Source organism: Mustelus asterias, chromosome 29 (genome assembly GCF_964213995.1).
Source record: "Mustelus asterias chromosome 29, sMusAst1.hap1.1, whole genome shotgun sequence".
In the NCBI taxonomy this organism is placed as follows: domain Eukaryota; kingdom Metazoa; phylum Chordata; class Chondrichthyes; order Carcharhiniformes; family Triakidae; genus Mustelus; species Mustelus asterias.
In genome coordinates, this window is record NC_135829.1 from 5685665 (window position 1) to 5707232 (window position 21568).

A 21568-nucleotide genomic window follows, 5' to 3' on the forward strand; every position below is an offset into this window, starting at 1 on the left:
GCGACCATTCGCTCATTAAATATCAGGCTCGATTTTACCTCAATGTTAAATGATTGGGTTTTGAGTGGGTGGCACAGTGGTTAGCACAGTGGTTAGCACTGCTGCCTCACAGCACCAGGGACCCGGGTTCGATTCCCGGCTTGGGTCACTGTCTGTGCGGAGTCTGCACATTCTCCCCGTGTCTCATGGGTTTCCTCCAAGGGCTCCAGTTTCCTCCCACAGTCTGAAAGACGTGCTGGTTAGGGTGCATTGGCCATGCTAAATTTTCCCTCAGTGTTACCCGAACAGGCGCCGGAGTGTGGCGACTAGGGGATTTTCACAGTAACTTCATTGCAGTGTCAATGTAAGCCTTACTTGTGACTAATAAATAAACTTTAGTTAAAAATCCAATCCAATCCAATCCCTCAGATCCCGAATGCTGACTTTGTTGCTTTTCAATAGCTGCGGGTTGGGCAAGCCGAGTGTTCTTGCAATATAAAGTATAAAGTTTATTTATCACAAGTAGACTTACATTAACACTGCAATGAAGTTACTGTGAAAATCCCCGAGTCGCCACACTCCGGCGCCTGTTGGGTACACTGAAGGATAGTTCATCATGGTCAATGCACCCTAACCCGCACGTCTTTCAGACTGTGGGAGGAAACCGGAGCACTCGGAGGAAACCCACGCAGACACGGGGAGAACGTGCAAACTCCACACAGTCACCCGAAGCCGGAATCGAACCCAGGTCCCTGGCGCCGTGAGGCAGCAGTGCTAACCACTGCGCCATCCAACCAGCATTCCCACTCTCAGCAAGTTTGCTGTTTGTTGGATCTTTCTGTGCAGTTTTACCAGATGACAATGGTGAGATGGGCTTTAAATTGATTGGATGCACAAATTTGGGATGTTGCGTCAGACAGATGAGGCAAGTACAAGTTTATTCTCAAAAACCTCAGCCGCACATTTTGGGGGAAAAAGATGAGAGAAATAAACAGCTCAAAAAAGTGAGATACACATCTGCGAAAACGTATTAGGATAAAGTTTAATGTACATGCAAATTAACCGCACACAACAGCGATATCAGCTCGAGAACCATTATCTTAAGCAGTTACTTGGGAAGCTCAGCTGTTAAGGTTCCCAAGGGCAACAGCGCTTCACAATGACCACTGCTGAAAGCTTCAGGGCAAATGAAGGTCATCTCGTTTAGCCAACGCATAAATGTAACACCAGCCCACACAGGGAAGCAGCCACTGGGCCGGTGCCATCAGTGGGTGGGGTCCCACGCGTCAGCTGCCAGCTTCCCAAGCGAACTTGCCAGGTTGCGAGGGCAGGCCAGCTGAACACGTGGGCTGGGAGCTTCCAGCGCCGCTGTCAGGTTAAGAACGAGAAAGTGACGTTTCGGAATCCATTCCAGTCTCCCCACAGGGCAGAGCGAACCGTAAAACTGTTTGTAACAACTGCACCCACCCAATCCAACCCAAAAAAAACCAGACCCCCACACTTGGATCTCAGTCCTAATCAAAATCGCAGCTTATATATAACATGAAAGAGCAGGTCGGAATTTTAACAAACAGTCCAGTAAGATACGCTCTACTGAAATCGATGCATTTGAAAGAGGCTTTGGAGTAAAGGTGTGGGTTCACGAAATGGAGGGTGCTGACTCAAGACAAGACAAGGCACTTGCATTTAATTCTTAGTCTGTGCGAATGGGTGGCCTCCATCCATTAACAGGAGGCTTGTGGGATCCAAACTAATAGACGGACGGTGCTCAAAATAATAGGGTAAGTGACACAGCGCCCGGGTATGTCAATATTTATCGAGCGTGGCATGTTCCGCTGCTCATTACCCCGAGATGGTGACACCAGCAGTCTATAGGCCAGGCAACCAACCATCCCCCCACCCCAAACCCGACTTGGGGGAGTCCCACCCCACCCTCCGACACCAGAAATTAACCTTAAAATACAAAGCACAGCCGGTGACAGCAGCATTTTAGTTTAGCAGAATCGATGCCGGTCACACAACGTTGTTGAAATGAGCATATTTTTAAAAAACAAACTGGTTCCCCCCACTTCCCGCTCCAGATGGGAATATCGCAGAGATCTGTAGGGGCTAAGCGCTTTAACTGTCCCAGGACTCGCCTCACAGCCAAGGTTTCCTTTAACACAAATGAATCCGTAGAGTCGAACATCCTGCCCATGCACGCTCTCCCCCTGCCTCTCAGGCGCTTCCCGGCAAAGCTAAAGGGCTCCTCCTGCAAATATGAGTTCCAGAGCAGCCTGGATGTCCCCGCCGGTGGCTTGTAGCGCTCGCAGGCTCAGCTCACTGTCCTGAATCCCCATGTCTCTCAGCTGCTGCAGTTGCGGCTGCCACTGGTTCTGCAGGAAGCAAACACGCCAGCGTCAAAATGTTATTTACCCCCCTCCCCACCTCCCACCGGGTTCACGTGAAACTCACTCGAGAACCAAACGGAGCAGAGGAACTGGATTTGACAAAGGATTTAACAATGAAGGGGGTCTCGGCGGGTACCTCCTCCCCTCCGCTCCCCTCCGCTCCCCTCCAAACCTCCATTTTCTGTGTGTTCCACAGAGTGGTTCGCGAGGCCGCTTCAGAGGGCACTTGGGAGTCAGCCTGTTGGTGTGGGTGTGGGTGTGGAGACACATACAGGTCAGAGAGGGTAACAATAGCTGGCTTCCTTCCCAAAAGGACACTAAATGAACGAGCTGGCTTTTTATTACAATTCCACTGTTTCAAAGCTCTTTTTACTCAATGTCTTAATTGCATCTCTCACTCCACCGCCCACCGCCCAGCTCCCCCCCCTCACCCCACCCCCCAAACACAGACACGTGCTCACACCCTTAGACACACTGTCACTGTGTCACTGGATCGAGATTAGGACTAGCTAGAGTCAATGCGGCACGGTAGCACAGTGGTTAAGGGCGGCACGGTAGCACAGTGGGTGGCACGGTAGCACAGTGGGTGGCACGGTAGCACAGTGGGTGGCACGGTAGCACAGTGGGTGGCACGGTAGCACAGTGGGTGGCACGGTAGCACAGTGGGTGGCACTGATGCTTCACAGCTCCAGAGACCTGGGCTCGATTCCCGGCTCGGGTCACTGTCTGTGTGGAGTTTGCACATTCTCCTCGTGTCGGCGTGGGTTTTCTCCGGGTGCTCCGGTTTCCACCCACAGTCCAAAGATGTGCGGGTTAGGTTGATTGGCCAGGTTAAAAAAAAAAAATTGCCCCTTAAGAATTCTGAGATGCGTAGGTTAGAGGGATTAGCGGGTAAAATATGTGGGGGTAGGGCCTGGGTGGGATTGTGGTCGGTGCAGACTCGATGGGCCGAATGGCCTCCTTCTGCACTGTAGGGTTTCTATGATTTCTATAAGGATCAGGACTGGCCTGGCTGATTTCTCCCTGTCTGAGGCACCAAACTGTTAGCCCACGCAGCGCAGACCGGGGATCAGATTCACAGACCCTCCCCTGCTCTGTGGGACGCAGCTAACTGCCAGGTGGGACGTGTCGGAGGACACTCGGAAAACCCGTCATGCTGCACAGCTGCCACAAGTTACTGAAAACCCTTCAGGGAGCGCAGGAAACTCGGATCAAAAGCACCAAACCTGGAGTGCCGAGATGTTGGAAGCTTGCAGAGCCTGCTGCAGGGCCTGGCTGAATATATCGTGACTGATCGGGGCAGCTGACGGCATCCCGGAGTTCATCACTGGAGACAGGCCCGAGGCCGTGCCCTGCGGGGAGAAAAGCCGAGGGAAAGGTGGGTAAGTGAGGAGGAGGAGGAGGGGGGGGGGGGGAGGAGGGAAACTCGTGGACAAATGGGTTCGTCTCACCTGTGCTCCTGTGGTCGGGGTAGCGGCGCTGCTCTCTGGGGTACTGGCTAAGGCCAGCGCTGTCGCCAACTCGCTCTGTGTGATGGGTCGAGGACCCACTGAGCCACTGTAGCCCAACGTGGCTGGCCGGGAGCCAGAGGCGCTGCTGGAGGAAGCAGTGGCTCGAGCCTGTGTGAAGAAAAAAAACGGGAAGAGTTTGAATTGTTAGCAGCAAGAACATTGACCGTGTTAAGTGAAGGCACTGGTGAGCCAATGTCAGGTCATATAACCCTCTGTAAACATCAGCAGCCACTACCATTCACTGTGACAGGAGCAGCACATCAGGGCAATTGCACACAAGATTCCTGAAGGAGTCTTTTTAACGTTTAAAGTTTTTTTATTTATTCGTCACAAGGCTTACATTAACACTGCAATGAAGTTACTGTGAAAATCCACACTCTGGCGCCTGTTCGGGTACACCGAGGGAGAATTTATCATGGCCAATGCACCTAACCAGCACATCTTTCAAACTGTGGGAGGAAACCCACGCAGACACGGGGAAGAACGCGCAGACTCTGCACAGACAGTGACCCAAGCTGGGGATCGAACCCAGGCGCTGTGAGGCAGCGGTGCTAACCACTGTGCCGCCCTAGCATGGTGGCACGCAGGGTTCTGCTGATCCCAGCACAGGAGGGTTCTTTAATATTGTCAGCTCAGTTGGTAGCACCCACACCAAAGTTAGAAGGTTGTACAGTGGGACTCAAACCAAAGACGTAAGCACAGGATTGAGGCTGACACTTCCACGCGGTACTGAGGGAATGCTGCAATGTTGGACGAGTTCGTTCAGCTCAGTGCCAATGATCCCATGGCACCATTTTGAAAAGCTGGGGAGCTCCCTCTGGTCTCTTGGTCAAGTTCCTTCAATTCAAATCACCAAAACGGATTATCTGAGCACTATCCTTTTGCTGTATGTGGGACATTGCTGTGTGCAAATCAGCTGCTGCGTTGCCTCCGTATCACAACAGTGACAACACTTCAAAAAGTATTTCACTGGGCTAAGAGACAACATATGAACCTCCCAAACCCACGACCTCTAACAGTTAGAAGGGCAAGGACCGCAGATGCAGGAGAACACCATCACCTGTGAGTTCGAAGCAGCACGGTGGCATCAGTGGTTAGCTCCGCTACAACACCCCGGACCCAGGTTCAATTCCCAGCTTGGGTCACAGTCTGTGTGGAGTCTGCACGCTCTCCCCGTGTCTGCGTGGGTTTCCTCCGGGTGCGCCGGTTTCCTCCCACAGTCCGAAAGACGTGCTGGTTAGGGTGCATCGGCCGTGCTAAATTCTCCCTCAGTGTACCCGAACGGGAGTGTGGTGACTAGAGGATTTTCACAGTAACTTTACTTTCCCCCTCCAAGCCACACACTATCCTGGCTTGGAAATATATTGTCCGTCCCTTCACTGCCGCTGGGTCAAAAATCCCAGAACTCCCTCCCTAACAGCACAGTGGATGTACCTACACCTTCCGGGACTGCAGCGATTCAAGGAGGCAGCTCACCACCACCTTCCCGAGGGCAACGAGGGATGGGCAATAAATGCTGGCCTGGCCAGCGATGCCCACATTCCATAAATACATTTTTAAGAATGGACTACACCTACACCTCAGGGACTGCAGTGATTCACGGCAACATCTCACCAGCACCTTCTCAGGGGCATCTAGGGATGGGCAATATGCCAGGCCTATTCAGTAATAACCACATCCTCTGAATGAATAAAAGTCTTGTTTCTATACAGTAAACCATGTGTTATCGGGCAATCTTCCAACCAGAATTCTCCAGTAAGTGGAATTTCTGACAGCTTGATATCTTTTTAAAAGCCAGTGTTCAGAGAACGCATTCTTTAAAAAAAAAAGCTAATATTATGGATAGATTGTTTTTAAGTTTATTTATTAGTGTCACAAGGAAGGCTTACATTCACACTGCAATGAAGTTACTGTGATAATCCCAGAGTCGCCACACTCCATCGCCTGTTCGGGTCAATGCACCCTAACCAGCACGTCTTTTGGACTGTGGGAGGAAACCGGAGCGCCCGGAGGAAACCCACGCAGACACGGGGAGAACGTGCAAACTCCACACAGGCAGTGACCCGAGCCGGGAATCGAACCGGGGGTCCCTGGCGCTGTGAGGCAGCAGTGCTAACCACTGTTAGCAACTAACAGTGTTGTAACAACAGATTGTAAACCTGCAGTTCTTAAGATTTTACACTGAAATTATTAAATTATTGGGTCAGCTTTGGTTATTACGCCTGAACAAAGCACTTGGTCGTTTGTCTGGAGTAAAGCAACTCCCCGTGAACCGGCTGTTCTGATTCACGAGCACCACCCATTCCCCAAGCATGCGGGACGACAAAGAATTTACTGTATTGCTAACTCCAGCTGATCACGCCTGCAGTTAAACGCACCGTTTAATTCCACCAAACAATGCAGCCATTTAGTACGTGTGGAATCAAAATCATTTGTTAAATAAACGGAAGCAGTTAAAATCTCACTTTGAATTACGTAAGAGTTTCTAAAAACAAGTTACATACTCTTCAAAAAATGGTTTTTCCTTTGGACTGCATTAGAACCCTTCGTGTGCAACAGCGACCCCGAGCTTCATTTGATGTACTTGAATCAGGTTGTTTCACCTGATAAAAAGGTGCTGTGGGCACACAAGCATTCTCTTCAATTAGCTGGAACTTCACGCTTACCTGCTGAAACTCGTCCTCATCGTCAGAGAGCCCGTCAAAGAGGAATCCTCCTGGAACATGAAGCGAGAGGAATTGAGGCTTTTATCTATCGGTGTACACACACCCCCCCCCCCCCCCCCCCCCCAAGATGGGGTATCGTCTCAGTGCCAAACGGCAAGACTGAATCGATCATCACCATTACATATGTAGCCAGTTTTGCCCATTTGCCCTGCATTAATAAGACATTTAGTGGCATGAAGAGATTTCATCCTCCCCAGAGTGACTGGACTGGACTCATTTGCGCATTCAGTCTGTTAAACTCCACCATCTGGAGGGGACCAGCACCTCCGATATCTACCTGCTGATGCAGGGAATTCAACAAACTTGGACTGCCCCCGAATCAACATGTAATAAAACCCACTGAAACCCAAAGTTTCAAGATTTTAGGTGTCCAGATCACCAACAACCTGTCCTGGTTCCCCCCCCCCATGCCGACACTAAAGCCCACCAATGCCTCTACTTTCTTAGGAGACTAAGGAAATTTGGCATGTCCACTGCGACTCTCTACAGATGCACCATAGAAAACACTCTCTGGATGTATCACAGCTTGGTATGGCTCCTGCTCTGCCCAAGACCGCAAGGAACTACAAAGGGTCATGAATGTAGCCCAATCCATCACGCAAACCAGCCTCCCATCCATTGACTTCGTCTACACTTCCCGCTGCCTCGACAAAGCAGTCAGCATAATTAAGGACCCCACGCACCCCAGACATTCTCTCTTCCACCTTCTTCCTTCGGGAAAAAGATACAAAAGTCAGAGGTCACGTACCAACCGACTCAAGAACAGCTTCTTCCCTGCTGCTTTTGAATGGACCTACCTTGCATTAAGTTGATCTTTCTCTACACCCTAGCCATGACTAACACTACATTCTGCACTCTCTCGTTTCCTTCTCTATGAATGGTATGCTTTGTTTGTATAGCACGCAAGAAACAATACTTTTCACGGTATACCAATACATGTGACAATAATAAATCAAATCAAAAGCAAAAGGAAAGACACAAAGACCAATAGAGGGAATTAAATGCAAAAACAACAAAATTAGACAATGGGTAATGGTTATTTAAATATGGGGGCGGCACGATGGCACAGTGGCTCGGACTGCTGCCTCACAGCTCCAGGGACCCGGGTTCAATTCCAGCCTTCGGTGACTGCACGGAGTCTGCACATTTTCCCCGTGCGTTTCCTCCGGGTGCTCTGGTTTCCTCCCACAGTCCAAAGATGTACGGGTTAGGTGGATTGGTCATGCTAAATTGCCCCTTAGTGTCAGAGGGATTAGCAGGGTAAACACATGGGGTTACGGGGATAGGATCTGGGTGTGATTGTTGTCAGTGTCGGCTGGATGGGCTGAATGGCCTTTCGCACTGTAGGGACTCTGTGATTCTATGAAATAGTTGGTGCACTAATAAACCGCACATTTGTAATTCAATTCAGCAGAAATGACAAATGGTGAACGGGTTTGGGGGACGTTCCGAAGGGGGCATTGGGGATGGCGGGAATGGATCCAAAACAGACGACCCCATCCAAAACGTGAACCTATTTTCCCTCTTTTCAGACACCAGCTGTGTGGTTTCCAAGATTTTCCGTTCTTATGTTGTACTCTTAGATTTCCAGTAAATCCCCCTCATTACGAACCTCTTTCCCTCCCCCCCCCCCCCCCCCCCCCCAAAAGAGAAAAAGACGTGAAAAATCTGTAATAAAAATAGTACTGGAAACAAACAGGAGGATCAAGCTGGGTAAAGCTTTAGCTACGATCCCTTGCTGGAATGGAGACCTGGCCCTGCCAATTTGATGAAAGACTGCACGATGGGCGGCACAGTGGTTAGCACTGCTGCCTCACAGTGCCAGGGACCTGGGTTCAATTCCCAGCTTGGGTCACTGTGTGTGGAGTCTGCACATTCTCCCCCGTATCTGCGTGGGTTTCCTCCGGGTGCTCCGGTTTCCTCCCACAGTGCAGAGATGTGCGGGTTAGGTACATTGGCTGTGCTAAATTGTCCCTTGTCAGGAGGACTAGCTCGGCTAAATGCATGGAGTTATGGGGTAGGGCCTGGGTGGGATTGTGGTCGGTGCAGACTCGATGGACCGAATGGCTTCCTTCTGCACTGTAGAGATTCTATGATCACATTGGGAATACTAACCTGTCCATTAATCTGGACATTTTTGCTCTAATTTTCTCCCTAACGCTCTCTGCCTCCTCTTCCTTCTTTCAGATACTCTTGAAACCTACGTTGTTGACCAAGCTTTTGGTCACCTGTCATAGTAATGCCACATTTCTGCTTGATAATACTCCAGTGAAACACTGAGGCACTTCCCCGCATTAAAAGGATCTTGACAAATTGTAGCTTGCCTCAACATCACAGATGTGGGACTTACCTGGGACCTCACTGTAGGAACTGGATGCGATATTCCTTGAGTTACTAGCAGCAGTTGGCGAAGGGGCCACTCCAGTCACAGAGTGTAGGACCAGCACCATTGCATTGACCAGTGCGGGGTGTGAGGAAACCAACCTGCAGAGCGGGGGATCACATAGGTTAAATGTCAACGTTGTAGAGCAATTAATTAACAAAGAGACTCATTGACAGTTCAATGCAAGTGAATCCTTGGTTAGTACTCTCTCTGGGAGCAAGTTGTGGACACACGATCCACACGCAGACCTCACAGGGCAGCACGGTGGCACACTGGTTAGCACTGCTGCCTCTCAGCGCCAGGGACCCGGGTTCAATTCCAGCCTTGGGTCACTGTCTGTGTGGAGTCTGCACGTTCTCCCCGTGTCTGCGTGGGTTTCCTCCGGGTGCTTCGGTTTCCTCCCACTGTCCAAAGATGTACAGGTTAGGATGATTGGCCATGCTAAATCGCCTCTTAGTGTCCCAAGATGTGTAGGTGAGGTGGATTGGCCATGCTAAATTGCCCCTTGGTGTCCCAAAATGTGTAGCTGCTAAATTGCCTCTTGGTGCCCAAGATGTGTAGGTTAGGGGGATTAGCAGGGTAAATACGTGGGGTTATGGGGATAGGGGCTGAGTGGAATTGTTGTCAGTGCAGGCTCGATGAGCTGAATGGCCTCCTTCTGCACTGTAGGGATCCTATTCTATGATTCCATATAAAACCTAGGATGCCCAAGAGAGTATTGAGAATTTAGGTCAAGGTAAAGTCTGATATTCTAGTCATTGAGGAGGGATGTTAAAGATCTCACTGTCTGGGCCAAGGTTCCTCCCGCTTTTAAAACATCTCGTAGCTGATTCTGGTAAATTGCAGTCACATTTTCTTACATAAACACAGACACGACGTTTCAGATCAGTGATGTTTGACCTGACAGGCGCATATCAATAAAAATATTCAACAGTTACTTCCCTTTATCAATGAAGCATGTTTAGTACAGGCCCAAAGGTTGAAGGAAGAGTCTACAATGGGCGGGTATAGCCAAAACAGGGCAAACTCCAGGACTGGGCAACAGAGGGAGGTGTGCTCCCTGAACCATGAGGATTAACAAGAGCAAAACAGCTACTGAATGAATTCCACTGCCTTAAACCGTGGCAGCATGGTGGCACAGTGGTTAGCACTGCTGTCTCACAGCCGGGGACCCGGGTTCAATTCCCGGCTGGGCACTGTCTGTGCGGAGTCTGCACGTTCTCCCAGTGTCTGCGTGGGTTTCCTCCCACAATCCAAAGATGTGCGGGTTAGGTTGATTGGCCATACTAAATTGCCCCTTAGTGTCAAGGGGAACTAGCTAGGGTAAATGCATGGGGTTATGGGGGATAGGGCCATCGCAGACGCGATGGGCTGAATGGTCTCCTTGTGCTCTGTAGGATTCTATGATTCTGTAAACCCAGAGGAGTCAGATTCCCAGGCTCTGGGGTCACTCTGTAGGGAATTATGGTTGAAGGAACACAGGACAGAGACTCTGCATTGACATAGCCACGTCTCAGACTGCTGCTCCTTCCCTCTGCAGCTCACTGCTTGGTACACATTTACCTTCATGCTTGGATTGCAGTCGTAATCTGTACAGCTTCCCCTGTAAAGACTTAATCATCCTCTCCTGCACACAACCGCTTGTGATGACCATGTCCATATTGCATTTATTAATTACAAAGCTGGCCCAGTTAGTATCCAACTGCATCATCTTCCCATCCTCATTGCCTGTCCCATGCCCCATAATGAGAAGGGTTTAGGGCTGACATTGGGCTGCAGACCCAATGCCCTTGGAATGGGAGCTCTGTAAACACGATCATTTTCAATATAATTGCTGGGTTTGTGGTTTAGACGGTCAGCACTCACGTGTCCAGTAGGCTTGGGTCAGTGAAGAGCACAAACAAATCTTTGTCCTGCAACACACCTAGTTCAAAAATTCAGAAACACACAAGGTTAGAACCTGCATATGGTTCAGTGGGGTTCACGTCCATCGAGGTGTGGGGCCTGAACCCTGCAAGACGGATTTGCCCATTTCATTTATCCATCAAAAGTTGTCAGCATGTGTGTCTTAACTGGAAATCTGCCTCTCCACATGCTTGTATCTCATATGTCCAAGCACTAATATTACAAGAAGTCGGATTTACGCTGCAACATTTGAGTTGCAGCACTGACACATTTATTTACAGGGTTACTCAGTTCTAAGAGAGCAAATTATGAACGCAGTGAAATATCCGGTTGCATCAATGATTAAATTAGGATTACACCATGCACAAATCAGCTTGTTGCATTTACGCACATTAATCAGTATGACTTGGTCTCTGGATTACACAGTTTAACCCTATTCCAGAAACATGCAGATAATCCAAGTTCACATCCTAATGCAGTGCTGAGGGAGTGCTGCATTGTCAGAGAATGCCAAAATGATGTTCCGTCATCCTATTTAGGTGTAAGCTAATAATCCAATTGCCTCACAAAACAAATGGCAGCATGTTTTCCTGATGTCCTGGTCAACATTACTTCCCCAAGCAGCAGCGCAGGGGGGTTTATCTGGTGATGTATCATAACGCTGCTTGCATAAACAGCAGAAGCAGCATGTGATAAAAAGCAAAATGGTCCCACAGTCAATGGGTCAGATCTGAGCTCTGCAGTCCTGCCACATCAAGTTGTGAATGGTGGTGGACATTTGAACAACTCACTGAAGGTACAGGCTTCACAAATATCCACATCCTCAATGGAGGAGGAGCACAACACATCAGTGCAAAAGTTAAGGCTGAAGCATTGTCATCCATCTTCAGCCAGGGACCCGGGTTCAATTCCCGGCTGGGCACTGTCTGTGCGGAGTCTGCACGTTCTCCCAGTGTCTGCGTGGGTTTCCTCTGGGTGCTCCAGTTTCCTCCCACAATCCAAAGATGTGCAGGTTAGGTTGATTGGCCATACTAAATTGCCCCTTAGTGTCAAGGGGAACTAGCTAGGGTAAATGCATGGGGTTATGGGAGATAGGGCCATCACAGACGCGATGGGCTGAATGGTCTCCTTGTGCTCTGTAGGATTCTATGATTCTATAAACCCAGAGGAGTCACAGATTCCCAGGCTCTGGGGTCACTCTGTAGGGAATTATGGTTGAAGGAACACAGGACAGAGACTCTGCATTGACATAGCCACGTCTCAGACTGGCAGGGCAGCACAGTGGTCAACACTGCTGCTTCACAGCAAGAGGTCTCACAACACCAGGCTAAAGTCCAACAGGTTTATTTGGTAGCATGAGCTTTTGGAGCGCTGCTCCTTCATCAGGTCACCAACACCTAATGAAGGAGCAGTGCTCCGAAAGCTCGTGCTACCAAATAGACCTGTTGGACTTTAACCTGGTGTTGTGAGACTTCTTACTGTGTCCACCCCAGTCCGATGACGGCATCTTCACATCATGGCTTCACAACGCCAGGGACCCAGGTTCAATTCCCGGCTTGGGTCACTGTCTGTGTGGAGTCTGCACATTCTCCCCGTGTCTGCGTGGGTTTCCTCCGGGTGCTCCGGTTTCCTCCCACATTCTGAAAGACGTGCTGGTTCGACGCATTGACCCAAACAGGCGCCGGAGTGTGGCGACTCGGGGAATTTCACACTAACTTCATTGCAGTGTTAATGTAAGCCTACTTGTGATTAATAAATAAACAAACTTTTTTGGATGACCCATCTCAGCCTCCTCGGGAGGTCCCCAGCATCTCAGATGCCAGTCTTCAGCCAATTCGATTCGCTTTATGTGATATCAAGAAACGGCTGAAGGCACTGGATATTACAAAGGCTGTGGGACTTGACAACATTCCAGCAATAGTATTGAAGACATGTGCGCCAGAACTTGCCATGCCCCTCGCTAGGCTGTTCCAGTACAGCTACAACACCGGCGGCATCTACCCGGCAATGTGGAAAATTGCCCAAGTATGTCCTGTTCAGAAAAAAAGAACAAATCTAATCCAGCCAATTATTGCCCCACCATTCTACTCTCAATCACCAATAGAGTGATGGCACTCGTCACCAACAGTGCTATCAAGCAGCACTTACTCAGCAATAGCCTGCTCACTGATGTTCGGTTTGGGTTCCGTCAGGGTCACTCAGCTCCAGAACTCATTACAACCTTGGTCCAAACACGTGCAAAGGGAGCTGGACTCCAGAGTTGAGGCAAGAGTGACTGCCCTTGGCATCAAGGCAGCATTCGACCAAGTGTGGCATCAAGGAGCCCCAGCAAGACTGGAATCAATGGGAATCAGGGGTAAATCTCTACTCTTGGTGGCAGTCACATCTGGCACAAAGGAAGGTGCTTGTGAAGGTTGGAGGTCAATCATCTCAGTCCCAGGACATCATTGCAGGAGCTCCTCAGGACTAGTGTCCTAGGTTCAACCAGCTTCAGCTGCTTCAGCAATGACCTTCGCTAAAGGGAGTGGTATATTTGCTAATGAGTGCAGAAGAGGCCATTCAGTCCATCGAGTCTGCACCAACACATGAAAGGCGCTGACCTGCCCACTTAATCCCACTTGCCAGCACTTGGCCCATAGCCCTGAATGTTATGACGAGCCAAGTACTTGTCCAGGTACTTTTTAAAGGATGTGAGGCATCCCGCCTCCACCACCCTCCCAGGCAGCGCATTCCAGACCCTCACCACCTTCTGGGTAAAAGTGTTTTTCCTTCAAATCCCCCTAAACCTCCTGCCCCTCACTGTGTCCTCTTGTAACTGACCCTTCAACTAAGGGGAACAGCTGCTCCCTCTCCACCCTGTCCATATTCATATAGAGTGAGGCCTGTATAATATTCAAGCTTCAGCTGATAGGTAGCAATAACATTCACACACAAGTGCCAGTGAATGACTATGTCCTACAAGAGAGAATCTAACCATCCCTTCCTGACATTCAATGGCATTTCCAAAACTGAATCCCCACCATCAACATCCTTGGGGATTACCACTGACCAGAAGTTAAACTGGACCAGCCACGTAAATACTGTGGCTACGAGAGCAGGTCAGAGGCTGAAATTCTGCAACAGGTAACTAACCTCCTGGGTCAAAATCCTGGACTTCCCTTGCTAATCGCACTGTGGGTGTACCTACACCACATGGACTGCAGCGGTTCAGCGCAGTAGATCAGCTTCTTGAGGACAATTAGGGATGGGCAATAAGTGCTGGTCTAGCCAGCAATACCCACGAAAGAAGAAAAAAAAATTGAGAAGTGAATGAAGCATTAAAAGAGCAACTGACAACCGTCAGTGTTAACAAGTTAACATCTTCAGGAAATGTCAAAAGCTAATGGGATGTTGGCCTATATCGCAAGGGGGATAGAATATAAAAGCAGAGATGTCTTGCTGCATCTGTACAGGGCATTGGTGAGGCCGCAGCTGGAATACTGTGTGCAGTATTGGTCCCCTTATTTGCGGAAGGATATATAGGCCTTGGAGGGAGTGCAGAGAAGGTTCACCAGGTTGATACCGGAGATGAGGGGTTTGGATTATGAGGAGAGACTGAGCAGATTGGGTTTGTACTCGTTGGAATTTAGAAGGCTGAGGGGGGATCTTATAGAGATATATAAGATAATGAAGGGGCTGGATAGGGTAGAGGTGGAGAGATTCTTTCCACTTAGAAAGGAAGCTAGAACTAGAGGGCACAGCCTCAAAATAAAGGTGGGTCAGTTTAGGACAGAGTTGAGGAGGAACTTCTTCTTCTCAGAGGGTGGTGAATCTCTGGAATTCTCTGCCCACTAAAGTGGTGGAGGCTTCCTCGCTGAATATGTTTAAATCACAGATAGATGGGTTCCTGATCGGTAAGGGAATTCGGGGTTATGGGGATCAGGCGGGTAAGTGGAACTGATCCACTTCAGATCAGCCATGATCTTATTGAATGGCGGGGCAGGTTCGAGGGGCTAGATGGCCTACTCCTGCTCCTATTTCTTATGTTCTTATGTTCTTATTAAGAACCATGACTGAGTTCTACGTTAGTATAAATATTTGAAAATTAAATGCTCACATTTACAATGGGTTGTTGAATCCTAGTTTCCTACCACAGTAACTACAGTACAAGTACATCATTACATTTGATGTGGAGATGCTGGCGGTGGACTGGGGTGGGCACAGTGAGAAGTCTCACAACACCAGGTTAAAGTCCAACAGGTTTATTTGGTAGCATGAGCTTTCGGAGCGCCGCTCACCTGATGAAGGAGCAGCGCTCCGAAAGCTCGTGATACCAAATAAACCTGTTGGATTTTAACCTGGTGTTGTGAGACTTCTTACAATGACTTCTTACAAATGTAATGACACAGTAAGAAGACTTACTGTGTTTACCCCAGTCCAACGCCGGCATCTCCGCGTCATCATTACATTTGAAGAGCTTTAAGACGCCCAGAGATTGTGAAAGGCTGTGCTCTCATTATGAAACGTACCTGGACACTGTACATTTTAAAGCTAGCTAGCTAGCTATTTAAAGCAGAGTGTGGATGACAAAGAGACATTAGCTGCTCCTCTCAGCTTGAATTTATCCAATAACCCAACCTCAGCTAATCTCTGGGGTGGAGAATTCCAAAGATTAAAGACCGCAAGAAACTACAAAGCATTGTGTCCATCACGTGAACCAGCCTTCCATCCACTGACTCCGCCTACACTTCCTGCTGTCTCGGGAAAGCAGCCAGGATCCCACGCATCCCAGATATTATTATTTAGTTTATTAGTCATAAGTAAGGCTTACTGCAGTTAAGTTACTGTGAAATTCCCCTAGTCGCCACACTCTGGCGCCTGTTCGGGGCAATGCACCCGAACCAGCACGTCTTTCAGAACATGGGAGGAAACCGGAGCACCCGGAGGAAACCCACGCAGACACGGGGAGAACGTGCAGACTCCACACAGTGAGCCAAGCCGAGAATCGAACCTGGGTCCCTGGCGCTGTGAAGCAGCAGTGCTAACCACTGTGTCACCGTGCTGCCCCATACTCTCTTCCATCTTCTTCCAAGATACAAAAGTCTGAAAACACGTACAAACCGACTCGAGAACTTCTTCCCTGCTGCGATCAGACGGTCCTATCACATATTAAGTTGATCTTTCTTTTCACTCTATCTGTAACTGTAACATTATATTTTGCACCCTATCCTTTCCTTCTCCCCATGTACTCTATGAACGGTATGCTTTGTCTGTGCAAGAAACAATTCTTTTCACTGTATCCCAATACATGTGACAATCAATCAAACCAAATGCAAGTATGTTAGAAGAATTCTTCCTCACACCTATCCTAAATGGAAGATCACTCACTTTTAGGATTGTGTCCCTTAGTTCTAAATTCCCCCATTACTTCTCAGCAGTAACCATGTCACGTCTCCTCAGAATCTGTTGTGTTTCAATAAGGTCACCTCTCCTTCTAAACTCCACCGGCCCACGTGGCTCAACCTTTCCAGAATGGACGGTGGTAAACATGCAGGTTAGGACGCTGTGAGAACGGCAGATAATGGGCAAGATTCTCCAGCCACGCTCACCGCAAAACCCCGCCCGAGGTGAACAGACCTTTGCATAGTCCGCCCCCACGCGTTACAAATTCCCGCGGCGGGCGGAACGGGAAAATTCCGCCCAATGAATCCCCAATAGATTGACTGCCAAGTGAGGAGGCAGCCACTGAACAGCGAGTAGGAATGCTCTCTCACTCACCTAAAGCAATGGGGTCATTGCTGAGACCTGGAGTGGCGACAATGATCTGATCCAGAGATTCCTTGTTGGCCAACATCTTGAAAACCTGCAATTTGACAAGGCGGACTGAAGGAGTACTCCAAGCATGACAACACACTGGCAGAACTTATTACCCTTCCAAACTGCCGCAAACTTTTATTGCTTCTATTTTTTCATGTAAATTTACAGTGCTGGCCAGCAAACCGCGTAGAGATTCAGAGTGCCTTTCTTCAGTGCTTGTTCGGGGTGGGACAGGGGTGAGTGACGTGGGTCAAGCGATATTTATTCCGTTTCTACTGGAGCGCAATATTGCTGTGAATTATCCTCTGGACAAATTCATCGGATTCCAATTTCACGCACCGTTCACTCGTGAAATACAGCACAGATGTGAAACCGGATCAATGCGGCAAATTAAGATTGGAGCTATAGCTCGTGTATACAGCTAGCTGTGTGTGATAAGAAAAGGTTTTCAAGATGACCGCTGCTTTATTGTACTGCAGGGTATGTTGCTGGAGTGCCGAGTATAGTTTCAACAGAACTTGTCTTCCTGCTCTCCTTTAACAAAGGGATTAACAGCAGTTCCAACAGAACATAAGACCCGAGTTCAACTTGGAATGGTTGCCAGACTTTGATCGCTTCACCAGTGGCAGCCTCACAAAAACTCTGGAATTGCCTCCCTAAATGGCACCATGTGGTTAGCACTGCTGCCTCTCAGCGCCAGGGACCTAGGTTCGATTCCCGGCTCGGGTCAGTCTGTGTGGAGTCTGCACGTTCTCACTATGGGTTTCCTCCGGATGCTCCGGTTTCCTCCCAAAGATATGCGGGTTAGGTTGACTGGCCATGCTAAAGTGACCCTAGTGTCAGGGGGATTAGCAGGATAAATACGTGGGGGTTCTGGGGATAGGGTCTGGGTGGGATTGTGGTCGGTGCAGACTCGATGGGCCAAATGGCCTCCTACTGCACTGTAGGGATTCCATGATAAACCTCCCCACCTTTAAAGATGCAAACAGAAAATGCTGAAAAATCTCAGCAAGTCTGACAGCACCTGTGGAGAGAGAATAGAACCAACATCGAGTCTATGATAATATGAGGCATGAACTGGCCCTGATGGACTAGGAAACACAACTGAAAGGAAAGACAGTGCAACGGCAGGCATTTAAAGAACAAATAGGTGAACTCCAGAAGTTGTTTATTCCTGTTTGGGGCAGGAGCGGTAAGGGAATTGTGGCTTACAAGGGAAATTAGAGATAGTATCAGATTCAAGGAAGAAGCGTACAAATTGGCAAGAAAAAGCAATAGGCCTGAGGATTGGGAGCAGTTTCGAATTCAGCAAAGGAGGACCAAGGGATTGATTAAGGAGGAAAAAATAGAGTATGCAAGTAAGCTAGCGGGGAACATAAAAACCGACTGTAAAAGATTCTATAGATAAGAGAAAAAGATTGACAAAAATGAATGTAGGCCTCTGACAGTCAGAAACGGGAGAATTCATAACGGAGAATAAAGAAATGGCTGAGGAATTAAATTTGTACTTTGCTTCAGTCTTCACAAAGGAAGACATGAAAAATGTCCCAGAAGTGCTGAGAGAAACATATTTTAGTGAGGAGCTGAAGGAAATCAGCATTAGGAGAGAAATGATTTTGGGGAAATTGATGGGATTGAAGGTGGATATATCTCCAGGTCCTGATGATCTTCACCCCAGAGTGCGTAAGGAAGTGGCCCTGAAAATGATAGATCTATTCGTGATTATTTTCCAAAATTCTTTGGACTCTGGAATGGTTCCTACTGATTGGAGGGTAGCTAATGTAAGCCCGCTATTCAAAAAGGGAGGTGGAGAGAAAACAGGGAACTATAGAACAGTGAGCCTAACGTCGGTACTGGGGAAGTTGCTCGAGTCCATTATCAAGGGTTTCATAACTCGGCATTTGGAAGGCAGTGGAATAATCAGACAAAGTCAGCATGGATTTACAAAAGGGAAATCATGCTTGACAAATCTATTGGAATTTTTTGAGGATATAACGAGTAGAGTTGACAGAGGAGAACCAGTGGATGTGGTTTATTTAAACTTTCAGAAGGCTTTCGATAAGGTTTCACATAACAGACTAAAGTTAAAGCACGTGGGATTGCAGGTAACGTCTTGAGATGGACAGAAAGCTGGTTAGCAGATCGAAGCAAAGAGTTGGCATAAATGGATCTTTTTCTGATAGGCAGTCAGTGACTGGTGGGGTTCCACAGCTAGGACCCCAACTGTTCACATTATATATTAATGATTTGGAAGAGGGAACTGAATTTATTATCTCCAAATTTGCAGATGATACAAAGTTGGGTGGGAGGGTGAGCTGTGAGGAGGATGCAGAGATGCTTCAGTGTGATTTGGACAGGCTGAGTGTGTGGGCATCTGCATGGCAGATGCAGTATAATGTGGATAAATGTGAGGTTATCCACTCTGGTAGCAATAATAGGAAGACAGATTATTATTTGAATGGGTGTAAATTGAGAGAGGTGGATACTCAACGAAACCTTGGAGCCCTTGTGCATCAGTCACTCAAAGCAAGCGCGCAGGTACAGCAGGCAGTAAAGAAGGCAAATGGTATGTTGGCCTTCATAGCAAGAGGATTAGTTTTGGTGTCCTTATCTGAGGAAGGATGTCTTTGCTATAAAGGGAGTACAGCGAAGGTTAGCCAGGCTGATTCCTGGGGTGGCAGGACTGTCATATGCGGGGAGACTAAGTCGGTTAGGATTATATTCCCTGGCATTTAGACGAGTGTGAGGGGATCTCATAGCAACTTACAGGTGTGTGTGTGTGGAGAAGAGAGAGAGAAAGAGAGACCAGGGGTCATAGTTTGAGGATAAGGGGTAAGCTTTTTAGAACTGTGAGGAGAAATTTCTTCGTCCAGAGAGTGGCGAATGTGTGGAATTCACTACCACAGAAAGTAGTCGAGGCCAAAACACTGTCTGATTTCAAGAAGAAATTAGATATAGCTCTTGCGGCTAAAGGAATCAAGGGATATGGGAGGGAAGGGGGGAATCAGGATATTGAATTCGATGATCGGCCATGATCAAAATGAATGGCGGAGCAGGTTCGAAGGGCTGAATGGCCTCCTCCTGCTTCTAGTGTCTATGTTTCTATGAGTCAGGATGACCCTTCGTCATTCTCTCTCCACAGATGTTGTCAGACCTGGTGAGATTTTCCAACAATTTGTTTTTCGGATTCCAGCATCCGCAGTATTTTGTCTTTCTCTTTAAGACACAGCTTAGGATCTATTCCCTTGTCCAAGCTGTTTGTCACCTATTATCTCCTTATCTGGCCGAGTGTCAAATTTTGTTTGATACAGCTCTTGCAAAGGGCCTTGGGCAGTTGAAAAGCACTAACAAGTGGTCGTTGGTGAACAGGTTCACCAATAGTAATGAAGGAATTAAGTGCTAAAAGAGTGGTTCCGTGCTCCTTGGAGAGTGGTACCGTGTTACTCGGATCATAAGGTTTGATCTCCGGTCTTTATGCAGTTACTCTCAAGGTCGAGCAGCCGCTGCTGGCCCAGCATCAGGAGGACAGGAAAATAATTAACCCATTCACTCAGCAGCTCCCTGGCACACAGGGTCCAGGGTGGGACAAGGCTGGGATTAGCTACATTATCCAACACTCAGGCACCGGGAGTCAGTCAGTCAGGTAGGTGAATGAGCACTCGGAGGCCAGTAGGAGTAGCCATTTAGAGGCAAGGTGGCAGGAAAAGGAGTGTCTGTTTGGAAAGAGGGAGCAGACTGAAGGCCCTTGGATTCTGGAGAGTTCCACTTACCGCTTCCCTGTAGGCAGGGCTGGCATGCAGTGCTGCCTGGAGTACGCGGAACTCCGTGCTGCGGCTGCCTGGTCCACGGGCTCTGTGAAGGAGAATGTGTCAGTACGCTCCGATACACACCACTCAAATACACAATGTGCCGACGTGTGCTTTTCCAGCCAACACCATTGCTCCGACCGATTCCCATTCCCAACTGGGCATCCAGGCAGTGAGGCCGACTGCTCCTGGTTAATCCCGGTACAGAGCAGGAATAAAAACAAGAACGCTTCCCATCCCACCCACTCGTCTTTCCAAACTACTAGCCAGCTGCTTCCAAACCAAGGTGCAGCGAGCACTTCTGGCAGCTCCTTTGAGCCGCTGCTCACCACCCAGGGTTCGAAACCCTTCCTGATCTTCACTTCACACCCCAGCCTATCTGCAATCATCATTCCAGGTTTACATTCTTCACTTAGCCCCTCAAGCCTGCTCCAACATCCAATAGGCTCACCGCTGATCTGATTGTGGTCTCAACTACACTTCCTGCCAGCCTGCCCCCTCTCCCTCCCCTTTCCCAGCCCGACCTATCCCCTCTGACCCTCCCTCCACCCCTATCCTTCCCATTTCTCCCTACACCCTCTTATTCCCCCTCCCCACCACTCTCCCCACCTGCCCTTTCCACCGTGCCCCTCCTTCCCAAACCCCTTCCCCCTCCCCACTCCTTCTCCCTTTCTCCTCCCCCCAGCCCCTTCCTCCCCCCTCCTCCCCAGCCCCTTCCTCCCCCCCCCTCCCCAGCCCTTCCTCCCCCCCCCTCCCCCAGCCCCTTCCTCCCCCCCCTCCCCAGCCACTTCCTCCCCCCCTCCCCAGCCACTTCCTTCCCCCCGCCTCCCCAGCCCCTTCCTCCCCCCCCCTCCCCCCCCCCCCCCCCTCCCCCCAGCCCCTTCCTCCCTCCCCACCCCTTCCTCCCCTCCCCAGCCCTCCCTCCCTCACCATCCTCCCCCTCCCCCCCTCCCCAGCCCCTTCCTCACCTCCCCCCCTCCCCACAGCCCCTTCATCCCCCCCTCCCCAGCCCTTCCTCCCCCCCTCCCCAGCCCCTTCCTCCCCCCCCCTACCCCAGCCCCTTTCCTCCCCC

General features: G+C 49.2%; 1 protein-coding gene across 1 annotated transcript in view; it reads right to left on the reverse strand.

The window, feature by feature from the left end:
• Positions 1-1003: 1003 nt before the first annotated feature.
• Positions 1004-21568, reverse strand: part of LOC144480499 (ubiquitin-like protein 7) — a 36019-nt gene continuing 15454 nt past the window's right edge. The window contains exons 5-10 of the mRNA XM_078199999.1: positions 10856-10913; positions 8957-9090; positions 6547-6596; positions 3821-3988; positions 3596-3721; positions 1004-2354 (exon numbers count right to left, since the gene is read on the reverse strand). Of these exons, the coding sequence (XP_078056125.1) occupies positions 2217-2354; positions 3596-3721; positions 3821-3988; positions 6547-6596; positions 8957-9090; positions 10856-10913 (674 nt within the window). The 3' untranslated portion in view covers positions 1004-2216. The remainder of the gene's footprint in view (positions 2355-3595; positions 3722-3820; positions 3989-6546; positions 6597-8956; positions 9091-10855; positions 10914-21568) is intronic.